The 27,910-nt window shown below is 43.2% G+C and overlaps 1 protein-coding gene across 14 annotated transcripts in view; it reads left to right on the top strand.

Moving 5' to 3' along the window:
* Window positions 1-27,910, top strand: part of chd9 (chromodomain helicase DNA binding protein 9) — a 140,631-nt gene that overhangs the window by 76,079 nt on the left and 36,642 nt on the right. For 7 of the 14 annotated variants that reach the window (XM_090238895.1, XM_090238892.1, XM_090238890.1 and 4 more), the window contains 14 exons: window positions 9,604-9,715; window positions 12,342-12,491; window positions 12,968-13,036; window positions 13,714-13,769; window positions 14,208-14,325; window positions 14,617-14,703; window positions 18,236-18,370; window positions 18,472-18,593; window positions 21,437-21,680; window positions 22,826-23,002; window positions 23,333-23,476; window positions 24,588-24,686; window positions 24,817-24,973; window positions 27,233-27,443. In XM_090238895.1, coding sequence (XP_090095021.1) covers window positions 9,604-9,715; window positions 12,342-12,491; window positions 12,968-13,036; window positions 13,714-13,769; window positions 14,208-14,325; window positions 14,617-14,703; window positions 18,236-18,370; window positions 18,472-18,593; window positions 21,437-21,680; window positions 22,826-23,002; window positions 23,333-23,476; window positions 24,588-24,686; window positions 24,817-24,973; window positions 27,233-27,443 — 1,881 coding nt within the window. Of the gene's footprint in view, window positions 1-9,603; window positions 9,716-12,341; window positions 12,492-12,967; window positions 13,037-13,713; window positions 13,770-14,207; window positions 14,326-14,616; window positions 14,704-18,232; window positions 18,371-18,471; window positions 18,594-21,436; window positions 21,681-22,825; window positions 23,003-23,332; window positions 23,477-24,587; window positions 24,687-24,816; window positions 24,974-27,232; window positions 27,444-27,910 lie in introns of all 14 variants that reach the window. The other 7 variants (XM_090238893.1, XM_090238891.1, XM_090238888.1 and 4 more) reach the window with 1 other exon arrangement.

The following is a 27,910-nucleotide window of genomic DNA, read 5'->3' as shown; positions in this document are numbered from 1 at the left end:
GACTGTCAGCTTTAATTTGAGGGTATTTTCATCCATATCAGGTGGAACGTTTAGAAATTACAGCACTTTTTGTACATAGTCCCCCCATTTTAGAGGACCAAAAGTATTGAGACAAATTCACTTATGTGTATTAAAGTGAGAAAGTTAGACGCACGAATATCATACCCCCAACATAAGAACCTCTCACCATTATAATAACGGGAGGTTAGCATTTTTCTGTAACTTCCCCACTCGTCATTATTCACGATTCATTCAGGATTATCCATAATCATGGTAGCAGCCACATTAATTTAGAAGTATTTAGAAACATATTCTATTCTTAATTACAATTAAAGTGACTCCAAAATGACACAATACCTTATTTACCATTAATTTCTAATGGGCACAAGATAATCAGAAACACAACCAAAACAAACACCAAATGCATCCAACAAGTGTCTAGAGTCACAAGCTTGATGTAGTTATTGCGTGCTATGAATAGGGGACCAAATACTTAACTTTAATACACATATGTTAATTTTTACCAATACTTTAAGTCCCCTAAAATGGGGGGACTATGTACAAAAATGCTGTCATTTCTGGGGCCTCCCGGGTGGTCTGCAGTGCTAGCTGTGCCACCAGAGACTCTGGGTTTGAGCCCAGGCTCTGTTGCAGCCGGCCGCGACCGGGAGGTCCATGGGGCGACGCACAATTGGCCTAGCGTCGTCCGGGTTAGGGAGGGTTTGGCCGGGAGGGATATCCCTGTCTCATCGCGCACTAGTGACTTCTGTGGCGGGGCGTGCGCAGTGCGCGCTAACCAGGTCGCCAGGTGCACAGTGTTTCCTCCGACACATTGGTGTGGCTGGCTTCCGGGTTGGATGCGCACTGTGTTAAGAAGCAGTGCGGCTTGGTTGGGTTGTGTTTCGGAGGACGCATGGCTTTCGACCTTCGTCTCTCCTGAGTCCGTACGGGAGTTGTAGCGATGAGACAAGATAGTAACTACTAACAATTGGATACCACGAAATTGGGGAGAAAAGGGGGTAAACATTTTTTGTTGTTGTAATTTCTAAACTGTTTGCCTGATATGGATGAAAATACCCTTAAATTAAAGCTGACAGTCTGCGCTTTCACCTCATAGTCATTGTTTGATTACAAATCCAAACTGTTGCAGTATAGAACCAAAATTGTAAAAAATTCTTCCCTGTCCCAATAATTACGGAGGGCACTATAGTTAGCTCTGTGTGCGTGTGTATGTGTGAGTACCTCTTTCAGAGTAGTTGGTGTTGTGTGAGAAGGAATCGACTTACTGCGTGTCTGCTCGTGTGAGCGTTGCCGTGTTTTGGAGCGAATAAGATAGAGCTAGAGAGCTTCTGTTCCTGTTGCTGTGTGAGGGAGTACAGGGAGGGGAGAGGGGTGGAGGAAGACAAGGTGAGAGATAATGTGTATGACAGAGGGAATGAGGGAGGACTGATCAGGAGCACACACAGAGAGAAAACCTCAGGCTATGTATGGTATTTAGAGCACTTTACACCAAACCTCTGAACTTGATCTGATGGAGGATTCCTCTGTCTCCTCTATCTCCCTCTTCAGATACAAGAGAACAGACATACAGTACAGACATGGCCCTCGCTTCATATTCATTGCCAAACCCACTGGCTCCAGGTCATCTAGCTCTTTGCTAGGTAAAGCCCCGCCTTATCTCAGCTCACCATAGCAGCACCCACCCATTGCACGCGCTCCAGCAGGTATATTTCACTGGTCACCCCCAAAGCCAATTCCTCCTTTGGCTGCCTTTTCTGCTGCCAATTGCAAAAATCCCACTCACTAACTTTTAAGCATCAGCTGTCAGAGCAGCATTCTTATTTTCAGTGGCAGTAAAGTGCCTGTTCAGGGGCAGAACGACAGATTTTGTACCTTGTCAACTCGGGGGTTTGAACTTGCAACCTTCCGGTTACTAGTCCAACGCTCTAACCACTAGGCTACCCTGCCGCCCCACGAAATTGTTTTTACTTTGTATATGTATTTGTATTTACTATTGCCTTACCTCCCTAATCTTACCTCGTTTGCACACACTGTATATATACATTTCTATTGTTCTATTGTGTTATTGACTGTACGTTTGTTTATTCTATGTGTCACTCTGTGTTGTTGTTTGCTTCATCTTGGCCAGGTCGCAGTTGTAAATGAGAACTTTTTCTCAACTAGCCTACCTGGTTAAATAAATAAATAAAACATATACAGTACGTATGTCGGTATGTCTCGGCTGAGGACTTTTAATGAGAGTGGCACGTATAGCTTGCTGTTGTTGTTGGCCAATCAGAAGTCATCAAAGCGGCAATAGGCTACAGCCATAGAGCCTCCGTGTTAGGAGATATTTAATCAATGGAAGATGGAATTATGGAATTAAAAATGAAAGGAGAATGATAGGCTACAACGACCAAGCGCCAACAGGTAAGCTGCCACTTTATATTCTGAATGGAGTTGTTGTTGTTTAACTGTGCAAGATGAGAAAGCACATGCATTCTCATTTAGCCTAGCAGTTTGATGCAGTCAAGACAGGCTACATAATCATATTGGATGATAAATAACCTATCTATGGCAGCTATTAGTCTACTATAGCGCGAGTCTGCTTGGTTGGTTGCTGTCTCTTCCTCCCACCTCCCTGTTCCTGTGTCACTCGCTCACACTCTCAGTAGCCTACACACACAGCACAGCCCCTGCTCGAGCTTCACCTCTCTTTACATCCTCTCCCTCGCGCTTTATCAGCTCCAGTAAAGTAGCTTAAAAATATACTTTTCTGCTGCTTCCTTCACTTGGATCGAATAGGACCATGGCTGGGTCTGACCGGGTCTATATGGAACGGGTCTAGTTGTCCTCAGGTCCCTTTGGAAGGGGTCTCTATATAAAAAATGTATTTATGCATATCGTGAAGGACTCTATTTCACAGTTCAATTAGATGGATGTGCCACTGTGTTTTCCTTTTTTATAGTTAAGTAACGAAGTTCGGACGAGGGAAGAGACACAGGAGTATTAGCATAGACTTATATCCCTAGGACCATGCCTCAGGACTACCTGGCATGATGACTCCTTGCTGTCCCCAGTCCATCTGGCCGTGCTGCTATTCCAGTTTCAACGGTTCTGCCTGCGGCTATGGAACCCTGACCCGTTCACCTGCTGTTTTCAACTCTCTAGAGACAGCAGGAGCGGTAGAGATACTCTCAATGATCGGCTATGAAAAGCCAACTGACATTTACTCCTGACCTGTTGCACCCTTGACAACTACTGTGATTATTGTTATTTGACCATGCTGGTCATTTATGAACATTTGAACATGTTGGCCATATTCTGTTATAATCTCCACCCGGCACAACCAGATGAGGACTGGCCACCCCTCATAGCCTGGTTCCTCGCTAGGTTTCTTCCTAGGTTTTGGCCTTTCTAGGGAGTTTTTCCTAGCCACCGTGCTTCTACACCTGCATTGCTTGCTGTTTGGGGTTTTAGGCTGGGTTTCTGTACAGCACTTTGAGATATCAGCTGATGTAAGAAGGACTATATAATTACATTTGATTTGATTTGACTTATACAGTGCATTCGGAAAGTTCTCAGACCCCTTGACTTTTTCCATATTTTGTTACGTTACAGCTTTATTCTAAAATGTATTCAATATTTCAATCAACACACAATACCTCATAATGACAAAGCAAAAACACGTTTTTGAAAATGTATAAAAAAATGATATCACCTTTACTCAGTACTTTACTCAGTACTTTGTTGAAGCACCTTTGGTAGCAGCTACAGCCTTGAGTCCTCCTGGGTATGACGCTACAAACTTGGCACACCTATATTTGGGGAGTTTCTCCCATTCCTCTCTGCAGATCCTCTCAAGCTCTGCCAAGTTGGATGGGGAGCATCATGTCTATCCAGAGATGTTCGATCGGGTTCAAGTCCGGGCTCTGGCTGGGCCACTCAAGGACATTCAGAGACTTGTCCCAAAGCCACTTCTGTGTTGTCTTGGCTGTGTGCTTAGGGTTGTTGTCCTGTTGGAAGGTGAACCTTCGTCCCAGTCTGAGGTCCTGAACGCTCTGGAGCAGATTTTCATCAAGGATCTCTCTGTACTTTGCTCCATTCATCTTTGCATCAATCTTGACTGGTCTCACAGTCCCTGCTGCTGGAAAACATCCCCACAGCATGATGCTGCCATCACCAAGCTTCACTGTAGGGATGGTGCCAGGTTTCCTCCAGACGTGACGCTTGGCATTCAGGCCAAAGAGTTCAATCTTGGTTTCTTCAGACCAGAGAATCTTGTTTCTCATGGCCTGAGAGTTTTTAGGTGCCTTTTGGCAAAATCAAAGCGTTCTGCCATGTGCCTTTTACTGAGGCATGGGTTCTGTCTGGCCACTCTACTATAAAGGCCTGATTGGTGGAGTGCTTCTGGAAGGTTCTCCCATCTCCACAGAGGAACTCTAGAGCTTTGTCGATGACCATCGGGTTCTTGGTCACCTCCCTGACCAAGGCCCTTATTCCTCGATTGTTTAGTTTGTCCGGGCGGACAGCTTTAAGAAGAGTCTTTGTGGTTCCAAATGTCTTCCATTTAAGAATGATGGAGGCTACTGTGTTCTTGCGGACCTTCAATGCTGTCGAAATGTTTTGGTACCCTTCCCCAGATCTGTGCCTCGACACAATCCTGTCTCTAAGCTTTATGGACAATTCCTTCGACCTCATGGCTTGATTTTTGCTCTGACATGCACTGTCAACTGTGGGACCTTATATAGACGTGTGTGCCTTTCCAAAGCATGTCCAATCAATTGAATTGACCACAGGTGGACTCCAATCAAGTTATAGAAACATCTCAAGGATAATCAATGGAAACAGGATGCACCTGAGCTCAATTACGAGTCTCATAGTAAAGGGTCTGAATACTTATGTATAGAAGGTATTTCTGTACATTTAAAAAAAAAAAATTGTATGGAGGTCAATGAGTGTCGAATTTAGTTAACTAAAAATGTAATGGCTTATTTACTTTCTGTTATTGTAAATAAGAATTTGTTTTTAACTGACTTGCCTAGTTCAATCAAAGTTAAATAAAAATGTATTAGATGTGGCATATTTGATCTGATATAAGTTTGGTAATGCTTAGGTTCTTACCAGTTTAATGATATTAGTAGAACATGTGACATCTCGGCATCTTTGAGGAAAAACACTTTATCTGAGTTTTGTCTGTTGTTCACACAACATTGGCTTGAATGGTCCCACCTGATCTTGCCTCCTCCCGACTGCCTTCCATTTTTGAAGACATTTATTTTCATTGTTAGATCGACCACTTGAGTATCTGGTCAATATAATGGATAATCTATTGCAAGACAGAGAGCTAGAGACGGAAAAGGGAGGAGGCTCAGTCACTATATCTCTCTGTTTTGATCCAATAAAGAGCTTGACAAATGGAGCTGTGGAAGTCCAGTCTTACTGTTACGGCTCTCGTTTGTGGAATGAGCAGCGTGGTAGGCGTACGTCGTTATTTTTATTGATGACACCAAAAGCAAAATAACAATGACAAAAACGAAAGCGCACAGTTCTGTCTGGCAAAATAAACTATACAGAAAACAAGATCCCACAAAACCCAAAAGGAAAATGACAACTTATATATGATCCCCAATCAGAGACAACGATAGACAGCTGCCTCATATTGGGAACCATACTCAGCCAAAAACACAAAGAAATAGAAAACAGATTTTCCTACCCTGACCTAACCAAACATAGAGAATAATAAGGAGCTCCAAGGTCAGGGCGTGACACTTACATGTTGATAAGAACACAGCAGGCTGGGGCGGACAGACAGATAGGCAGGCAGGCGGACACAAGAGAGAGAGCGAGAGAGAGACTATATTTGTGTCTCTCTCTCAAACTGTACATAGCAGAGATCTATTGTATCAGTCTACTGGTTCATATCTTCCCTGTCTGCAGACACTCTGACACACACGCACACACACACACTACATATTTTCTCCCTGAAAAATATCTCTGCATTCTGCACGTGATGAGATATTGAGTCACCACAGTCATGGACATATTAGAAGCTGATTCTCACTAGAGGTCAACCGATTATGATTTTTCAACGCCGATACCGATTATTGGAGGACAAAAAAAGCAGATTCCGATTAATCGGCCGAATTTAAAAAGAAAAGAAAAAAAGAAAGAAAGAAAAAAGAAAGAAAAGTATTTATATATATATATATATATATATATACAGTGCCTTGCGAATGTATTCGGCCCCCTTGAACTTTGCGACCTTTTGCCACATTTCAGGCTTCAAACATAAAGATATAAAACTGTATTTTTTTGTGAAGAACCAACAACAAGTGGGACACAATCATGAAGTGGAATGACATTTATTGGATATTTCAAACTTTTTTAACAAATCAAAAACTGAAAAATTGGGCGTGCAAAATTATTCAGCCCCTTTACTTTCAGTGCAGCAAACTCTCTCCAGAAGTTCAGTGAGGATCTCTGAATGATCCAATGTTGACCTAAATGACTAATGATGATAAATACAATCCACCTGTGTGTAATCAAGTCTCCGTATAAATGCACCTGCACTGTGATAGTCTCAGAGGTCCGTTAAAAGCGCAGAGAGCATCATGAAGAACAAGGAACACACCAGGCAGGTCCGAGATACTGTTGTGAAGAAGTTTAAAGCCGGATTTGGATACAAAAAGATTTCCCAAGCTTTAAACATCCCAAGGAGCACTATGCAAGCGATAATATTGAAATGGAATGAGTATCAGACCACTGCAAATCTACCAAGACCTGGCCGTCCCTCTAAACTTTCAGCTCATACAAGGAGAAGACTGATCAGAGATGCAGCCAAGAGGCCCATGATCACTCTGGATGAACTGCAGAGATCTACAGCTGAGGTGGGAGAGGGGTTTTTCACAAAAAAATACAGTTTTATATCTTTATGTTTGAAGCCTGAAATGTGGCAAAAGGTCGCAAAGTTCAAGGGGGCCGAATACTTTCGCAAGGCACTGTGTGTATATATATATATATATATATATATATATATATATATATATATATACACACACATATACACATTTTTGTAATAATGACAATTGCAACAATACTGAATGAACAATGAACACTTTTATTTTAACTTAATATAATACATATTATGGGCTTTTGGATGGGTGTTCTTAAGGTGATTCCACAGGTTGGTTGTATTTTTTGATTTAGCCGTTGCTGACTCCATGCTTACATCTTTATCACAAATAAGACACCTTGCTTTCCCTGGTGCCAATTCCATGTAATAGTCCCACACTGGTGCTCTGCTTTTCTCTGCCATCTGTAAAACACACAGCTCTGAAGTGACAATGATACTGAAGAGTCTGCTTAGGAGACAAATACTCTCAACTGTTTGAATAAAAATAGAGTTTAAGTTGCCTGTGATGAATGTTGAAAACAAAAACTGTCATTTCTATATGCAGGAAATCCTATTTTAATAATGGACATGGTAAGAATTAACTACCAAAGTGCGAGTCATAATTCCCATGACACCTTCTAGCAAAATCTGAAAAGCGGTTCCTTCATTCATTTATTCCATAGGATATGTTTAGATTAACTTAAAATAAGGTCTGTTTCGTGTAGGCTTACACCACCTTGACAATTTTATAACGGTGTAGATATCCATAGGACAAGGTCAATATTATTAATTATTATTATATTAATATATGATCAATATTGGCTAAATATAAGCGAAGATCATTTTTTTTTGTAGAATGGATTTATGAAAATATGTTGACACACGTTACCTTATCCTAGTGAGATTTACACGAGTATCAAAACGCAGAGGCAGTTTAAGCCTGAACCCTAACCGGCACAAAACACAGACCTTATTTGAGGTAGATCAAGACATTCTCTATGGAAGACATGAACAGAGGCAGTTTAAGCCTGCACGAAACACAGACCTTATTTGAGGTAGATCAAGACATTCTGTATGGAAGACATGAACAGAGGCAGTTTAAGCCTGCACGAAACACAGACCTTATTTGAGGTAGATCAAGACATTCTCTATGGAAGACATGAACAGAGGTGGTTTAAACCTAAAGTAGATCAAGACATTCTCTATGGAAGACATGAACTGTAAAATAACGAAGGAACCCCTTTCAAGTTCAGCCGCAAGTTATTACAGGAATTATAACGTGTCAACTATTTCTCTCTGAACCATATACCTTTGACTATTATGAGCCTGCTGCTGCCTACCACCCCTCAGTCAGACTGCTCTATCAAATCATAGACTTAACTATAATAAACACACAGAAATACGAGCCTTTATTCAGTTCTGTATTTTATCTAACGGGTGGCATCCATGAGTCTAAATATGCCTGTTACATTGCACAACCTTCAATGTTGTGTCATAATTATGTAAAATTCTGACAAATTAGTTCACAAAGAGCCAGGCAGCCCAAGCTGTTGCATATACACGGACTCTGTGCGCAATGAACGCAAGAGGTGACACAATTTCACCTGGTTAATATTGCCTGCTAACCTGGATTTCATTTAGCTAAATATGCAGGTTTAAAAATATATACTTGTGTGTATTGATTTTAAGAAAGGCATTGATGTTTATGGTTAAGTACACATTGGAGCAATGACAGTTGTTGATTGATTGTTTTTTCTAAGATAAGTTTAATGCTAGCTAGTAACTTAGCTTGGCTTACTGTATTCGCCTAACAGGCAGTCTCCTCGTGGAGTGCAATGTAATCGGGTAGTTAGAGAGTTGAACTAGTTAACTGTAAGGTTGCAAGATTAGATCCCCCGAGCTGACAAGGTAAAAATCTGTCCCTGAACGAGGCAGAACGTTCCTAGGCCGTCATTGAAAATAAGAATGTGTTCTTAACTGACTTGCCTAGTTACATAAAGGTGTAAAAAAAAAAATTGGCAAAATCGGCGCCCAAAAATACCAATTTCCGATTGTTATGAAAACTTGAAATCGGCCCAAATTAATCAGCTATTCCTATTAATCGGTCAACCTCTATTTCTCACACAATAACCAAGAGGGACATGATTATATTAATGGAGATTTGTTAAATGTGATAATCCCTTTTGAGGCCATTAGGTCATGCTAAAGTATTTAAAATGTGTTAATACTGTAGCTAACTGCATGGTTACTTCCCATGAAAATGTATGTATTGATCTACTATAATTTAAATGTAGTGCAGCCTACTTGATTCAGTCACTATTTGTCTCTAGGTTATGAAAGTGCATTTAATAAGGCATTAAGCAACCATGGAAACAATTAAATCATTTTAAGTAAAATAAACAGAGCTGGACTGGTAATAACAGTGAAACAAAATAACTATTCTTACTAAATGATGCCTTTAAAAGATGCAGTTAGGAACACGGCATATACTGCACCACACCACACCACACGGCAGTGCACACACTCCTGAGGTCATTTATTTAGCACAGCGAGGACAATCTTTATATTATCGTTCATCAATTATTCAGAGACAGTTTCCATGAAACATAGCAGAGGGAAAGAGGAGAACATAGAGTCCAGTTTTCCTATTTTGTCTCTCGTTTAATAGACGTTGATCCTTAATGTTTGTCCTGTTATCTTTATTTCAGGAAAATCGTCATTAAATTTGGAGGGATGAAGAAGAAGAGGGAGACAGAGTCTTCAGAGGAGGGGTCTGATGAAGAACGTCCGCCTCGAAGATCCTTTAAAGACGATGATTCGGTGAGTCCCTCCCCCAGTCTCCAAGCTGCAGCACACAAAAGCCTTATGACGGTGTTATTGTGATTATTAAAGGCATGGAGTCCCTCCCCGTGTCTCCAAGGCTACAGTATGCAGGCTCTTTATGGCTGCAGAACTCTTATGACGGTGTTATTGTGATTATTAAAGGCATGGAGTCCCTCCCCGTGTCTCCAAGGCTACAGTATGCAGGCTCTTTATGGCTGCAGAACTCTTATGACGGTGTTATTGTGATTATTAAAGGCATGGAGTCCCTCCCCGTGTCTCCAAGGCTACAGTATGCAGGCTCTTTATGGCTGGAGAACTCTTATGACGGTGTTATTGTGATTATTAAAGGCATGGAGTCCCTCCCCGTGTCTCCAAGGCTACAGTATGCAGGCTCTTTATGGCTGCAGAACTCTTATGACGGTGTTATTGTGATTATTAAAGGCATGGAGTCCCTCCCCGTGTCTCCAAGGCTACAGTATGCAGGCTCTTTATGGCTGCAGAACTCTTATGACGGTGTTATTGTGATTATTAAAGGCATGGAGTCCCTCCCCGTGTCTCCAAGGCTACAGTATGCAGGCTCTTTATGGCTGCAGAACTCTTATGACGGTGTTATTGTGATTATTAAAGGCATGGAGTCCCTCCCCGTGTCTCCAAGGCTACAGTATGCAGGCTCTTTATGGCTGCAGAACTCTTATGACGGTGTTATTGTGATTATTAAAGGCATGGAGTCCCTCCCCGTGTCTCCAAGGCTACAGTATGCAGGCTCTTTATGGCTGGAGAACTCTTATGACGGTGTTATTGTGATTATTAAAGGCATGGAGTCCCTCCCTGTGTCTCCAAGGCTACAGTATGCAGGCTCTTTATGGCTGCAGAACTCTTATGACGGTGTTATTGTGATTATTAAAGGCATGGAGTCCCTCCCCGTGTCTCCAAGGCTACAGTATGCAGGCTCTTTATGGCTGCAGAACTCTTATGACGGTGTTATTGTGATTATTAAAGGCATGGAGTCCCTCCCCGTGTCTCCAAGGCTACAGTATGCATTTCCTCAGTCTGCAGAACGCAGGCCTTTGTGTTTAAAGATTCATGTCATATAGACCAGTTCTTATGATAGTGTTTTTGTGATGTTTAAGGCAGGGGTAGGCAAATATATTTATTTATCTATTGTAGTATTATTATTAAAAGACATGGAGAGGCCATTTCCTCAGTCTGCAGAACGCAGGCCTTTATGTTTAAAGATTCATGTCATATAGACTGGTTCTTATGACAGTGTTGTTGTGATAGTTAAAGCCATGGAGAGTCCCTGTCCTTGGGCTCTCTTGTTGGCCATGCTGATGCTGAGTGGAATACAGGAGTCACAGCTGTGGTATGGAGTCAAAGTACACCGGGTGGTTCAGAGTTAGTTCAGGGCCTAACCAACTCAAGAATGAATAGCTCCAGTGTAATTTACTGTTGTTGGTAGAGCTGAGGATTCTGTAGGGGTAGGCCTATTCTATACCTTGAGGACAGTCCTTATCCATAGACACTGGTGTTGAGTGAGAGGGACGATCTGCTCTGTTCCAGTTGACGGAGTATTCAGTGTGTGGGGATGAATGACTACTCTCCCCCTGACTGTGTCATAGTATGGAGCGACTGGGGATTTACCCCCCCCGCCCATGTGTATGTATAATTATCCTCATTATCCCCCCCACCCAGTCTTAATTAGAGCTGTTTGAAGATGTCATTTAGAGTGATCCTCCAGTCCTGTCTGTTGCACTATAAGTGGTGGAGTTAGTAGACAGACAGCTCTGAGAACAGCTACAGCATCATCACCACAGGGGACCCCTCAGCCTGGGAGGTAACCTGACAGGCAGGGAAGGAGGGACCACTCAGCCTGGGAGGCAGCCTGACAGACAGGGAAGGAGGGACCACTCAGCCTGGGAGGTAACCTGACAGGCAGGGAAGGAGGGACCACTCAGCCTGGGAGGTAACCTGACAGGCAGGGAAGGAGGGACCACTCAGCCTGGGAGGCAGCCTGACAGGCAGGGAAGGAGGGACCACTCAGCCTGGGAGGCAGCCTGACAGGCAGGGAAGGAGGGACCACTCAGCCTGGGAGGTAACCTGACAGGCAGGGAAGGAGGGACCACTCAGCCTGGGAGGCAGCCTGACAGGCAGGGAAGGAGGGACCACTCAGCCTGGGAGGCAGCCTGACAGGCAGGGAAGGAGGGACCACTCAGCCTGGGAGGCAGCCTGACAGGCAGGGAAGGAGGGACCACTCAGCCTAGCAGGCCTGAGTCTTTTATGGTCAGCCTGGGTTATTCTCATCCACAGACACGTTATTAGTTTCAACTGAATGGTATTTAGTATCTCATTAAACTGTGGCTGTCATTAGCAGGGTCTCTCTGATGTGTTTTCCTAATGATAAGCACTAGGCATTCTTGAATGTCACACATATTGCTGCGGAGTGCATACAACACACAGACACACACTATTAAGAATAGACAGGACTGCCTTCGATGGCTGCCTACATATTAACCCAGTAAAACATAGGAAAAGAGTTATACTGATATTTTGGCTGTGCTGATTTGTACAATACAGAACCTCCGTAATACTAAACGTCTTTCCCTTACCCCCCCCCCCCCCGTAGACGCGTCGGTCGAACCGCCAGGTGAAGAGGAAGAAGTATGCAGAGGAGGGAGAGGCCAGGGTGTCTGATGAGGAGGTGAAGGTCATGGTTAAAACCAAGAAGACCAGCACTGCTGCAGCACGCAAAGAGCCAGCACAGCAGCTGTTTGTGGTGAGGAGATACTGGCCTCGCCCAGGCAGCAATCAATAACTCTCAATAACATTCAGTTGTTCTAGACCAGTTGTTTCCAACTCCAGTCCTCCAGTACCCCCAAAAGTACAAATTTTTGCTGTAGCCCCGGACAAAAACATCTATTTCAATTTGTAAGCTAATCATCAATCCCTCAATGAGTGAGTTTGTCTGGGGCCACAACAACAATGTGTACTGTTGGGGGTACTGGAGGACTGGAGTTGGGAAACACTGTAAGACTGATAGGTTCTACAGTTTCAAAACATCTCAAGATTACATTCTTCATTGCTCTAGCATAGCCCTATCTAGTCTAATATGTGTGTTATAAGAGTACAATGCATCTCAAGGCCATACTTCATTCTGATATACATTGAACATACATGCAACTGGTGTGTGGAGTATGAAGGTTGTACATGGAGCTGTTAAAGTGGTTTGTTTCCATCTTGTCAATGCTGCAGGAAAACCCCAGTGAGGAGGATGCTGCGGTTGTTGACAAGATCATGTCATCTCGAATAGTCAAGAACGAGGTAGGATTACAATCATTATCTTTAATGCCACACTCACTCATACCACTCTTTGTAGTACTATAGTATTTTAGTTTAGTTAGTCGTACATCTGCTTACCATCTGCAATGTGGGTTTGATTGAATTCAACCCTCTGTCTTTTCCTACCATACACCGAGTGTACAAAACATTAAGAACACCTTCCTAATATTGCATCCCCCTTTTGCCCTCAGAACAGCCTCAATTCATTGGAGCATGGACTCTACAAGGTGTCAAAAGCATTCCACAGGAATGCTGGCCCATGTTGACTCCAATGCTTCCCACAGTTGGCTGTTGAGCATGAAAAACCCAGCAGCGTTGCAGTTCTTGACACAAACCGGTGCTCCTGGCACGTATTACCACACCCCGTTCAAAGGAAATTCAATATTTTGTCTGCCCATTCACTCTCTGAATGGCACACGTAGACAATCCATGTCTCAAGGCTTAAAAATTCTTACTTAATTAACCTGTCTCCTCCCCTTCATCTACACTGATTGGAGTGGATTTAACAAGTGGCATCAATAAGGGATCATATCTTTCACCTGGATTCACCTGGTCAGTCTATGTCATGGAAAGAGCAGGTGTTCTTAATGTTTTGTACACTCAGTGTATGAAGAGCTTTTAGTCTGTATCCTGTTCTATAATATTGGTTCCTCTTCTAGGTCGCTCCAGGAGTTATCGTAGAAGTGGAGGAGTTCTTTGTAAAATACAAAAACTAGTAAGGCATTCTTTTTCATTCCAGCTAAGATAATTGCATTCACATTTTTAAATGTTTTGTATTCAACCGAAAAAGCCAAATACAGTATGTTAAACAGAGCGATGTAAGACACAGCTTGTCATTACTAGTTCTTGCACTACCACTTTGAGATGCTTTTGACTGAACTCACATGTGACCTCATTGTAGTTTCAGTAGAACAAAATCCAGGCCAGTCTGAAATGAAGACTAATTTGGTGTGTAGTAGATTGTAAATCCTATACAAATGTAAAATGTACAAAATGGCACACAAATGGCACATTTAAACATAAAGTTAACATATATCCATTTGAAAGATGTACGACGTCATAAAAGACATTAAAGTTTTATTTGAAGTTTGTACTATACGTGTGTGTTCTCGTGCGTTCCTGACTCTGTGTGTTGTCCCTCGGTCTCTCTCAGCTCCTACCTCCACTGTGAGTGGGCCGTAGAGCAGCAGCTGGAGAAAGACAAGAGGATTCAGCAGAAGATCAAACGTTTCAAGATTAAACAGGCACAGAGAGCCCACTTCTTTGCAGATGTAAGACCTTTTCACACCAGTGTGTGTGTGTGTGTGCGCGTCAGTGTGTGTGTGTTTGCCTGTTTTGCGCAGGCATGTTTGCATGCATCTCTGTAGTGTGCTTTATGTTCATCCCACCCACCCATACAGTCATACAGTGTGTTTTTCCCCCCAGACTCCAGATGGTGGTTTACTGTCTTCCTGTGTGTTTTAGATGGAGGAGGATCCCTTTAACCCTGACTATGTCTTCCTGTGTGTTTTAGATGGAGGAGGATCCCTTTAACCCTGACTATGTCTTCCTGTGTGTTTTAGATGGAGGAGGATCCCTTTAACCCTGACTATGTGGAGGTAGACAGAGTACTGGAGGTGTCCTATTGTGAAGACAAGGACACAGGAGAGGTACGAGTGGGGGGGCTCTTTCATTCACAACAAATGACCTCCAATGGAGAGATGATTAGCCTGCCTTTTGTTGGAAAGAGAGAGAGACAGAGTGTGTATGTCTGTACATTGTGTGTGTGTGTATGTCCTTGAGTGTGTCTCATCTTCTCATTTGTAGAAGATACTATTGTAAAGCATGGGGTCATTCCATACATGTGTATTATGGTTGTTGTCTCAGCTACTTTAGCTGTGTAGCTACTAGTGTTGCTTGGTGTACCGGTACCACGGTAACGCCACAGTAAAACCACGGTACCAAAACCTCATGATACTTATGATACCAACATTTTACAATACCATAGTACCGTTTGATCTATAGAACCTGCTGTCCACTTCACTTTCATCAACATATCACGTGGCAGCTGTAATCAGCCAGCCTCACCCCCTACCAGCCCCCACTGTCCTGCTTCTCTCCGGCCCCTCTTCATGCTCATCTATTCCTCCATATCAGCTCGTGATGTCGATCCTGATGAGTCCTCTGTTGTTACGTTTGTTACATTGGAGCAGCACGCAGAGCGAGCAGAAAAGTTTGTACATTATATAATTCCATCACCTGTTATAACCAAGAGCACAGGCCAGTTTGATCTGACTTTGCAAGTTCACTGTCATGCAGCCTCTGAGTGTCAGAGAGGGAAAATAGAGCAGTGCTTCACGACAGGCATGCCTACAACTTTACAGCAAAGAAAATGGCTTGTCCCTAGGGATGTTACGTTGACCATATTACCGCCACACCTGCTGCAGTCGCGAGACATGACGACAGTCAAATTCCACATGACCGTTTAATCACGGTAATTATGCTTCTCCAAGCTCTGATACTGCTGATGGTCATTAATTGCCTACCAAACTTGCTAACTGCCTGGTACTCCGCACTCTATTTTCCCTCGAATCACTCTGACATCAATACAAATGTAGTTGAAAATCTAATCAAACACTTCATGAGAGGAGCTCATGTTGCACAACATTTCAATAAGCTATGCAATTGCGTGAGAACAGAGTGATGGCCTGTATTAAAAAGAGGAAGATCCCATCAGCTTTCTATAGGCTAGGCCTACTATATTTATTTCTCAACGTTCCTAATATCAAGCACATTGCTTCTCTTTACAACAGGAGTATAGCCTATCTGGCTGGCATGAAAATGAACCACGGGAAAAGCGTCCTCCATTCTCTATTTAAGTGCATAGCTGCCCCTGTTTTGATACAGGTGCATGATAATGGTCCATTCTAAATCAAGACAAATTTCAAACATATATTATTTAGTATATGTAAAGACAAGATTAAATCAAGAATAGTCTGCTGGGAGACAATACTAGCCTATCACTTGTGAATGATTCCCAGCTTCAGGCAAACAGCGCATTGTTTTTTTTGCGACTTTTTCAAATCATATTCGCACACCTCATATAGCCTAGCCCATAGACCTATATGTTTTGATAACATTTGTATCATAATTAAAGTGGCCAAATAACTTCTTAAAATGAAGCACATTCATCCACTTCTAAATGACATACATACGCAGCGCGTGAGATCAAGTTTGGGGAAGATCATTTTCACCATAAAAATGCACCTTTATAATAAAAGCAATACATGCATAATTGCATTTGGATTACTTTTGTGTTTCCCTGCTAATGGAACATTCACACTTATAGCCTAGTGTGCGTATTGCTGCGCTTATAATGTGAAGAAATAGCCTAATAGTTTATCAACATTTTAAGCTAAACATTCTCATCTGTTGCGTCAGGCTTATTGCTTAAAACAGATTTTTTGATGCTAGTGGTTATATTATTTTGGGATCTATCGCATCCCACAACTGTCCAAGACTATGTTTGGAATATTTATTTCTCGCACAGAATAGAGTAGGTCGAAATCTGTACTATGGGGAATAGTAGATTGACATATGCTAATGCTTTTGCTGTTCGCTAGGCCTACTCATCTTGTTGGCTGACGAAAGTAAATGTGGACAGTTCTTCCAATATCTTCAATATGCGCCTTGGTATTGGATAAGGATGCACGCAGTTGCGTGTCTGTCTTCACTTGATGTGTCTGTCTTCACTTGATGTGTCTGTCTTCACTTGAAGCCTGTGAGAAAGACCCGATCATATGACGGAGAGCCATGTGAGTGAGAGGTGCTTCAGCACACAGCCGGGAGAAGGGATTTATAATTAATCCATGCAAACGGCATGGATTTTTTTAGGGGGCATTACGGCCACACAAAGGGGATGCAGCCGGGAAATTTGAGGCATTATTAACTACTTGAGTGAGAGACTGATGAAGTGTGTTCAGCCTGCGCAAAAAAACAAAGCAGAGATCATGCCTTTCATGTGACTTTTTTCAAATCGCATCATGCAGCCTTACAATGTATTAAAATCATAACATATAGCCCAACATTTGTATCACAACTAAAGTTACATTAATAACTCTAAATTAAGCATATAGGAGTACCTTTTTTCTTTGTAACCGCTCAACACAGAATAGAGAAAATATCCTTCCTATTTTATTCAGCTATGTTCAATTGTATTCTTCATACAGAATTCTAAGCAAATCTTGTCTGCTAAATGAACTAATGTAGCCCACAGCCACATGGCATAGCCAGATCAGCACCTAACATAAGGACAACTCAGAGTATGCTATTCTGTTCTTCTGAAATAGACTACATTTTCTAAATATCATGTTTCTTTAGACCTGTCTAAAATAAATAATGGATTTATTGTGAAGGTGTAGGCTGTATTACATGGATTTATTAGACTTTTTCAAATGTATATTTTCCAAAGGTCAGCATCAGTGGCTTGTAGGCTATGTGTGGAAGCCAGGAGATGCTACATGTGATTATATTAATTAACGGTCAATTACCGTGAGACCGGCAGTTATTTGCTTGACAATCACCTGCTGAGGAAATTTCATGACCACCACGGCCCTACTTGTCCCTAGACTGAACGGTTCAGAAATCCATTTCTTTCTGGTGCTCCTTAAATTCTGTTTGGTGTCCAGCGTTTCAAAAGTTGAGAGCAGTGTGTGTTTGTGTGTGTTTTTACGAGAGGGAGCGAGATTGAATGTGAGGAAGGGATGGAGAGTTTGTGTGTCTATTTTAACTGAAGAGTAAAGAAGGTTTCATGCAGTGTTTTCTCCTTACTGACACAATGACATGCAGATCATTATGCATGTGTGTTCCTTCCCCCCATTCCTCCAGCCAAATCACAGCTAGGCCTTTGCAAATATGAGGAAATCAGCCATTCTATGCAGTATTCTATTAAAAACTGAACAGTGTGAAGTTAAATTCATTATGTGTCGTATTGAGTAAAAGTGTGAATTTCAGTGGCAGGTTTTTGCGTAGCTCATGCGCAGGAGGTTTAGAAAACGGGGGGCTGGGCGAACAGGACGCTAGTGACAACACTAGTAGCTACTAAAAGGTGAAGTTTCTATGTTTTTTTTGTGTTAACTCACAACATCTCTCTCTCTTTCCCCCTCCCTCCTCCCCCTCTCTCCGTCCCTCTTCCCCCAGCAGGTGGTGTACTACCTGGTGAAGTGGTGCTCTCTGCCCTATGAAGACAGTACATGGGAACTGAAGGGGGATGTGGACCAGAGTAAAATAGAGGAGTTTGAGCTGCTGCAGGCAGCAAGGCCAGACTCCCGCAGGATGGTAAGCCCCCTTTATTCAACCTCCTTTCTCTTCTCTTCCTCTCTCTTCTTTTCTCATCTCTCTTTTCATCTTCTCATCCACTAACATTCTCTACCCCACAGGAGCGTCCCCCAGCCAGCCTGTGGAAGAAGAGGGATCAGTCGAGGGAGTACAGGAACAGTAACGTCCTCAGGGACTACCAGCTGGAGGGAGTTAACTGGCTCCTCTTCAACTGGTACAACAGGTCAGTAGGGCCCCCCTAAGGCTACACACACACACACACACACACACACACACATCTGTATGCTTGTGCAAACAAACAGCAACGCACAGTGTTCTACTGCCCTGAACAGATTCTGACAGTCAGAATCACAGGTTTGTTCCAGACTTCAAATCCTAGGTTTCAGCTCTGTGGTTGTAGCATACTGCATCCAGCCAGAGAGACAAGGGCTGGACTGTCAGATTGCTAAGTAGTGCAGAAGAGAAGCCAGTGAAGCAGTGAGCTGACAGCATGTCTGTACCGAGACAGGGAGACACTTGCTCAGAGCCTGCTGACTTCTAGCTTGGTTTAGTATGCAAAACCTGTGAAGAATGTGGTTAATAGGTTTGGACGGTATGTCGTATATACCATACACCGGGGTATTTTGAAATACCAACAGTATGATTTTAGTTTAGATTTTTTTTTTGGTGGGGTTTGGGGCGCCCTAAAGCTCAGAGGGGTGCGTGCTACACCACTGCTTATAACTATCAGTTAACTATCTAAGATGTGCCAAATAAATTATCTCCTGCTCAGGGCGCCAGCTTTGCATTTGGTTTGCTAACTTGCTCGCAATGTGGCTAGCTTGCAAGATCACGCTCCTTGGTTACAGCAGAGACAATCAATCCCCTCCTGGATCAAGATCCCTTCTGCTTGAACTTTCTTTGTGTGTAATAATAAAAAATAAATAATAATATATATATATATATATATATATACACACACGCACACTACATGACCAAAATTATGTGGACACCCCTTCAAATGAGTGGATTCGGCTATTTCAACCACACCCGTTGGTGACAGGTTTATAAAATTGAGTATACATTGGCAGTAGAATAGCCCGTACTGAAGAGCTCAGTGACTTTCAGCGTGGCACCATGTGTGTATGTATGTATGTATGTATATATATATATTTTACTTTTGGAAATAAATTGCGCCCATTTTGTGCACTGCCAGTAATACCATATACCCTGGTATGGTACAGGAACGGTATGAAGGTATGAAAATATTGCCCAACCCTAGTGGTTAATAATATTTCTTTAAAGGAAAGAACACAACAGCATAAACATGCAAAACAGTACAGGAAAACACTGCACTACGCCACATAGGCTATATGAAAAGATCGAAAGGTTGTCTGTCTTGCATTTTACAGTATCTTTGAAAAGAGGATGCTTTCATTGACTGAAGGTTTTCTTGGTTGTCTGTTTTGATTTGTGTCTTAATCTTAAAAATGTTTTTCATGAGGATATTTTCATTCACTTATCTTTCAGTTTAGCTTGTTTGGTTTAGAGACTTTGTCACTGCACAGAGGTAGTGTGGATGTTACATTCTAAATGGTTTTCCTGTGTTGTGTTTAGAGCATGCTGTGATTTGGCTGAGTTAACATTATTAGCCTGTGTGCCTCTTGCTGCTGGTGGGGAGAGGGTGTCGCTCTCCATCTTTCTCTCTCTTGTCTTCCTCCTCTTCCCTTCCCTTGCTGCTGGTGGGGAGAGGATGTCGCTCTCCATCTTTCTCTCTCTGTCTTCCTCCTCTTCCCTTCCCTTGCTGCTGGTGGGGAGAGGGTGTCGCTCTCCATCTTTCTCTCTCTGTCTTCCTCCTCTTCCCTTCCCTTGCTGCTGGTGGGGAGAGGGTGTCGTTCTCCATCATTCTCTCTCTGTTTTCCTCCTCTTCCTTTCCCTTGCTGCTGGTGGGGAGAGGGTGTCGCTCTCCATCTTTCTCTCTCTGTCTTCCTCCTCTTCCCTTCCCTTGCTGCTGGTGGGGAAAGGGAAGAGGAGGAAGACAGAGAGAGAAAGATGGAGAGCGACAGAGGGAGACAGAGATATGGAGAGAGATCAAGGGAGAGAGAAAGATGGATAGTGACAAAGGGAGACAGAGATATGGAGAGACAGATCAAGGGAGACAGAGATATGGAGAGACAGATCAAGGGAGAGAGAAAGATGGAGAGAGATCAAGGGAGAAAGCGAGTGAGTGTGGAACACATCCCAAATCATCTGTTTGTAGCCAGGCTGTAGTGTTGCTACTGGGACTGTGTTTCAGAGTGCTGTGAAGTTCTTAAAGGTCCAATGCAGCACTTTTTTAAAAAAAAATCTCTATCAAATTATTTCTCGGTAACAATCAAGTACCTTGATTGTGATTGTTGTCAATTAAAACGGTCAGAAAGAAACAAAAATAGCTTCTTAGCAAAGAGCAATTTCTCAAGCAAGAATTTTGCTAGGACTGCCTGGGAGTGGTCTGAGTGGGGAGGGGAAAACTGAAAACTAACTGTTATTGGCAGAAAGGTTCAGAACTCTCTTTATTGATCTATCAACTAATTTACTGTGATGTCACCAGGCAGGCCAAAACAACATCCCACCAAAACAGGCTGAAATTTCAGCTGGTATTTTCAATCAGCTCTTACACTAAAAGGGCATTATCATAATTTTCACAATTTCAGAGTATTATTCCATCATATTGTGGAAATATTTATAAAACACAGGAAAATCCTGTTTTTGACTGCACCAAGCCTTTAAGATTAAGGGAAAAAAGTATAGGAAGCAAGTGGGAGTATCTGCTCTTTGCAATTAATGTCAAGATTCACTGTAACACCCCCACCCTCTGGACAACCAGATTAATGTTCTGCCTGAATACTAGAGGAAGGATTCTGTTCAGCCCAGTCTCATCACTTAATATCAATATCAGACAGGACCACAACTACTCTATAAATTTTTTGTGACTGTAATGTCTCTCTCTCTCTTTCTTCCTCCAACCCCCCTCTCGCTTCCTCTCACTCCTTTCTTACTCCCTCCCTGCCCCCCACCCCTCTCTCTCCCTCTCTTCCTCCCTGACAGACGGAACTGTATCCTGGCAGATGAGATGGGTCTGGGGAAGACCATCCAGTCCATCACGTTTCTGGAGGAGATCTGGCGTGTGGGCATCAGGGGCCCCTTCCTCATCATCGCCCCCCTCTCCACCATCGCCAACTGGGAGAGGGAGTTCAGAACGTGGACCCACCTCAACGTTATTGTCTACCACGGCTCCATGGTCAGCAGGCAGATGCTGCAGCAGTACGAGATGTACTCCAGAGACACACAGGTAAACAACAACATAAATAAACAACACAAGATGTACAGTTAGGGTCCCACAGATGAACAACAATGTCAACAACAGATGGGTCCTTGACGTTTCAAAAAGTTGTTCTCTGATGAGGGGAGGTGGTGGTTGTCAAAAACAACAGCAAAAGGGCCTTGAAACCCGCTGGCAGCCAGCATCTCATAATGGGGACTAAGAACAGGAGATAATGTGATGCACATCATTAGCTGTGAAAGATGAAGTGAATCTCAGGTGTCTCTCTGTTCCATTCAAGTAATGACAGTATTTATATCAGGGAATAGTGACATGATATCAGAGATACTCAGTCGGACAATGAGATTTGTAAAAGGAGAGCTTGCAGGCCACATAATGAGAGAGATACTGAGATTGAGTAGCATGACTGTCATGTTCCAGCATGCCTAGTCACCTTACCCCTATACATATCTACCCCTAATGATCCAGTGTCCCTTCACATTGTAAATATGCTACTGGAACCGACCCTGTATATAGTATGCTTACTGACTTTATCCTGTTCTTCTTATTTCATATCTCGTGTGTCTTTGTTCTACCTTGTTATTTTTACTATTACATTGTTATTGATTAAAGCATTGTTGGAGTCAGAGCTTGGAAGAAAAGACATGTCACTGTACTTGAGCATGTGACATTAAAACTTGAAAGCAGGACTCAATTTAAAGGCATATGAGAAGGGTTTGAAGGGTGGCACATGTCAGGCAGTAGCCCTGCAGTTGTTGGCAGAGTAATGTGGAATGACAGACAGTGGTTAGGAGATCTTAGCATGCAAATATAACAAGGGAGGAGGGGAAGAACGGATGAGGGAGGAGAGGAAAGAGGAGCTGCCACCAGGCTGTCTCACTGGAAGACTCTGTCACTGTGGCGCCAAAGAGCTTATTCTTACAGCACGGCTCACCCCTTAACACACAGGAAATCACCTTAACACACAGGGAATCACACACTCCGCAGGATGTCTCACTAGATATGAGAATGGTAGGACCATCTTTCTCCAATGATTGATATCACTGATATTTCTTTACAAGGCATTATACACTCAACCATTGAGAATGAGAAAAGCTGAATGAATGGAAGAGTTGTATTGACTCCCTGTGTGTTTCTTCCTGGTTTCCCTCCAGGGTCGTGTGGTGCGTGGAGCCTACAAGTTCCACGCCCTCATCACCACCTTTGAGATGATCCTGGGCGGCTGTCCAGAGCTCAACGCCATCGAGTGGCGCTGCGTCATCATAGACGAGGCCCACCGCCTCAAGAACAAGAACTGCAAGCTGCTAGAGGGCTTCAAGCTCATGAATCTGGTATGTCCAAGTCACTGAGCATAATGTAGGGCAGAACTGAGCAAAGGGCAGAAATGCAGCCATTACAGCTTGAATATTTGAGATCCTAGGCCTAGTGTGTCTCCAATCAGTACCTTGTTGGTGTGTGGAGAGAAGCAGTGAAACGTGCCCTAATGGTAACCATCACTGTACACCAATCTGGTTGGATCTTAAGATAGTTTGTGATTGAGGTCTCCCCTCTCTCTGTAGTTGTGTTCAGTGGAGGCACAGCTTGTAGGTTGGAGTTCCTATGCTGTGTGTCTTGTATTGTTTCTAACTCACATCTCTCTCTTCCCTCTCCTCTCTCTCCAGGAACACAAAGCTCTCCTGACAGGGACCCCCCTCCAGAACACAGTAGAGGAGCTGTTCAGTCTGCTGCACTTCCTTGAGCCTCAAAGCTTCCCCTCAGAGAATACCTTCATGCTGGAGTTTGGAGACCTCAAGACTGAGGAGCAGGTGAGGCTGTGTGATTCTATCATGTGGTTGTTGGGTTCGTATCAAGTGTGTCGCTGTGAGTGTGTGAGTATTATGTTGTTGGGTTCCTATCAACAAAGTGTGTATGTGAGAAATACTGTGTGTTATAGTTTAGTCTCTGCCTGTTTGCCTGTGTGTGAGTGTGTCCTTTACCATCACTGATCATAATGAATATGATTATTAATACAGAAGCTAATTTGTTTTCATATGGTATCAAGGGACATGAGTGTGTTTTCCCCACTCACCCCACCTGGTGTTTGAACAGTGTGTCAGTGTGTGGAGATAATGATCCTGTTGGTACAGATGGAACTCTGAAGGAGAATAGAGCTCAGACAGACAGACAGACAGACAGAGCTGTTTTGGAAAGTTATGTTATGTTAAAGGCCTTTTAGCATTATGCTGATGTAATTACAGTTATTAGAACCCCTATTATCAACCTCATGGACTTCATCAGTCTATTAAGTGTGAAAAACCCAGCAGCGTTGCAGTTATTGACACACTCAAACCGGTGTTCCTGGTACCTACAACCATACCCTGTTCAAAGGCACTTAAATATTTTGTCTTGCCCATTCACCCTCTGAATGGCACATACACAATGTCTCAATTGTCTCAAGTCTTAAAAATCCTTCTTTAACCTGTCTCCTCCCTTTCATCTACACTGATTGAAGTGGATTTAATAAGGGATCATAGGTTTCACCTGGATTCACCTGGTCAGTCTATGTCATAGAAAGCAGGTGTAGATGAAGGAGAGGAGACATGTTAAAGAAGGATTTCTAAGGTGTACCTAATGTTTTGTACACTCAGTGTATTGTACTGGTTTGACAATCATACCACTGACCGCCCCATGGTCAACCCCTCTTAATCCTGCTAATCTTTCAGCACCTCTTGTTAAAATCATGTGTGTGTATGTGCGTGTGTGCGTGCGTTCCCGTTCCAGACTCTCCACATGTTAACCTGTATCTTCCATCTCTCTGTCTCTGTCTCTATGTGTCTCAGGTCAAAAAGCTTCACATATTACTGTAAACTGTGTCTGTGTGTATGTGTGCGTATGCATGCGTCCATATCTGAACATGCATATCTCTGTCTCTCTCAGGTCCAGAAGTTGCAGGCCATCCTGAAGCCCATGATGTTGCGTCGTCTCAAGGAGGACGTGGAGAAGAAGCTGGCTCCTAAGGAGGAAACCATCATTGAGGTGGGTATGTGCTTGTTTGCAATGTGTGCTTGAGATTGAGTTTTTGTGTTTTTTTGTCTTAGTTTTGCTGACTGATGTGGTTTCTGTGTATTGTCCTATATAATTGAATGTTTCTATATAATGTGGTCAGGTGGAGCTGACCAACATCCAGAAGAAGTACTACAGAGCCATCCTAGAGAAGAACTTCTCCTTCCTGTCTAAAGGAGTCGGCCAGGCCAACGTCCCCAACCTGGTCAACACCATGATGGAGCTGAGGAAGTGTTGTAACCACCCCTACCTCATCAAAGGTACTGAACACACCACTACCTGACCCTAATCCCTACCTAACCCTAACTGTAACCAGGGTTGGGGTCAATTCCATTGAAATTCCAGTCAATTCAGAAGGTAAACCAAATTCCAATTCCCCATTGAAGAGAATTGGAATTGGAATTTCAGTTTACTTCCTTAATTGACTGGAATTGCCCCAAGCCTGACTGTAAACTCAACCTGGTCAACACCATGATGGAGCTGAGAAGCTGCTGTAACCAGCATTACCTCATCAAAGGTACTAACAGTGATATTGCTACAATCCAGGTTGTGGAACGCTGTATGTAGCCTCTTGATATATGGAAGGACATTGTATGCCGTGTGGGGTAGGCTGATTTGGGTAATTCCCGCCCATACCTTTAGTAAAGAGCTCTATAGCAGCCCCGGGGCAGAATGAAAACCTCTGAGTCAGAGACTTCCTCATTCCTCACTATCTTTCCCTATGGCGCTGTCTGTTTCTCTCACCCACCCTCCTCCCTCCATCTTTCTCCTAGCTGTGTCAGAACTCCTAGAACAGAGAAAGCAGGCCAGGAGATTGAGGCTCTGGAACAGATAATGGACTAACTTCACATCTCCCTCCATTCATCCCACATCCAAAAGCTGCCGTGTTGGTCCATTCCTCTTCCTCTCCCTCTTCCCTGCCCTCCTAGCTGTAATATATTTATGTCACTGGTGTACTTTTGCTCTGGTTAATCTGGTTTGACACAGTGCTCTCATACAAGGCCAGCCTAGTGAACCTTTGGCCTGTGGTTTGACAGCTGCTTCTGTTTGTACGTGTGTGTGTGTGTGTGTGTGTGTGTGTGTGTGTGTGTGTGTGTGTGTCAGTTTTAATGAGGGCTAGGACAACTAAAGGATCAGCTTTAGAGTTGATAAACTTGGTATATGGGCTCCTGATTGGGACACTGCCTGATTGGGACACTGCATCTCAATGCTAGAGGCATCACTACAGACACCCTGGTTCGTATCCAGGCTGTATCACAACCGGCTGTGATTGGGAATCCCATAGGGCAGCACACAATTGGCCCAGCGTCGTCCGGGTTTGACCAGTGTAGGCCGTCATTGTAAGTAAGAATTTGTTCTTAATTGACTTACCTAGTTAAATAAAGGTTAAATAAATAAAATAAAACGTTGGTAACCAGTTTATAATAGCAATAAGGCACTTCAGGGGTTTGTGGTATATGGACAATATACCACGGCTAAGGGCTGTTCTTAGGCACGACCTTAGCCATGGTATATTGGACATATACCACAAACCCGAGATGCCTTATTGCTATTATAAACTGGTTACCTGTCACGGATGACTAGGAGGGGAAGGTGGGAATCAGGCGCAGAGGGTTCGCGGAGAAATGCACTTTAAATGCACAATAACACCTCCGATACAATACACGTGAACAAAATATAATCCCGCACAAACAAGGGTGGGCTTCACAAGCTTAAATAGGTAAGCAAATCAAGAAAACACAAATAGGAACAGGTGCAACTCATAAGACTAAACTAACAGAAAAGGGAAAAGGGATCGGTAGCGGCTAGTAGGCCGGTGACGACGACCGCCGAGCACCGCCCGAACAGGCAGGGGAGCCAACTTCGGCGGGAGTCGTGACATTACCAAGTAATTAGAGCAGTAAAAATAAATGTTTTGTCATACCCGTGTTATACGGTCTGATATACCACGGCTGTCAGCCAATCAGCATTCAGGACTCAAACCACCCAGTAGTTTTTAGTATGTCAAATCAAAATATGGGTTGTTAGACTTGTTAAGCATTATAGAAGTCCTAATTCTCATACTGTCTTTGACCTGCATACAGATTAGTGTAGTTATGGTACCTTTCTTCATCAATGCTGGTTTGTGAGTTCAAGGCAGTGAGCTGTGTGTGTGAGTTGTCTCTTTGGTCATTCAGTTGCTTGGTCATTATCCTTCTAGCCAGTGACCAGAGAGAGAGTTCCTTGTACCGCCACCTCACTCAGGTCCACCCTATTTTTTCCAGTACCATATTGTACAAAATCGATTCCATGACAGAGTTGCTATTCCTGTCTGTCTTAAAGTAGGTACTGTATATGAACTGCATACAGATTAGGTCAAAATGGTAGCTTGGTACCAGATTAAGTTTCATCCAGTCTTTTCCCAATAGAAGCCAAACTCTATTGGCAACAGCGTTAGACGGGGGCCCGCCCTGCTTGTACAATTGTAGCAGCAACACTGATACCATCACTGACTTTATTTGTCTTTCCATTTCTCCCAGGTGCTGAGGAGAAGATCTTGGAGGACTTCCGAGAGGTGTACAGCCCTGTTGCCTTTGATTTCCACTTGCAGGCCATGGTGCAGTCGGCTGGTAAACTGGTCCTCATAGACAAGCTGCTGCCCAAGATGAAGGCCGGGGGACACAAGGTCCTCATCTTCTCCCAGATGGTCCGCTGTCTGGATATCCTGGAGGACTACCTCATCCAGAGAAGGTACTGCTGCCTGCCTCTCTTCTCGCCTTGTATTACTATGCTCCCAAGTACTCCACTCCAATAGAAGCCTGGAAATCAAGGTTCTCTTTCCTCAGATATTTCATATTGTGAGATGAGGTAGTTTGAGATGAGATATATAATGTTTATTACTTTGTGTCAGTGCATGTAGAATTTTAAATGCCCTCTGCAGTTTCAGCTAGGCTGATGCGGAAAAAGACAGGAATCATGCTTGAAAGGGTAATAGACTTTGTCATTTCCATTTTTCAGCTCCATTTTCAAAGTGAAGTATTTATGGTTTATTATCTGGTGTTAGCTAGCTAGCAGTTTGCAGTGCAACAAAAGCTGAATCACTCCAGTACTTTCCCTTATTAAATTGAATGTAGTTGAAGAGAAATGTTGAATAACTAAGCATTAGCCTCGCTCTTCAGTGACTGTCTGAGAAAGAGCCTTTTAAAGCCCCCAGTGCT

This window comes from Oncorhynchus mykiss, chromosome 6 (assembly GCF_057628025.1).
Source record: "Oncorhynchus mykiss isolate SJ-2025 chromosome 6, ASM5762802v1, whole genome shotgun sequence".
NCBI classification, from domain to species: Eukaryota; Metazoa; Chordata; class Actinopteri; order Salmoniformes; family Salmonidae; genus Oncorhynchus; species Oncorhynchus mykiss.
Note: the sequence above shows the minus strand (reverse complement) of the source record. Positions and strands in the feature narration are given on the sequence as shown.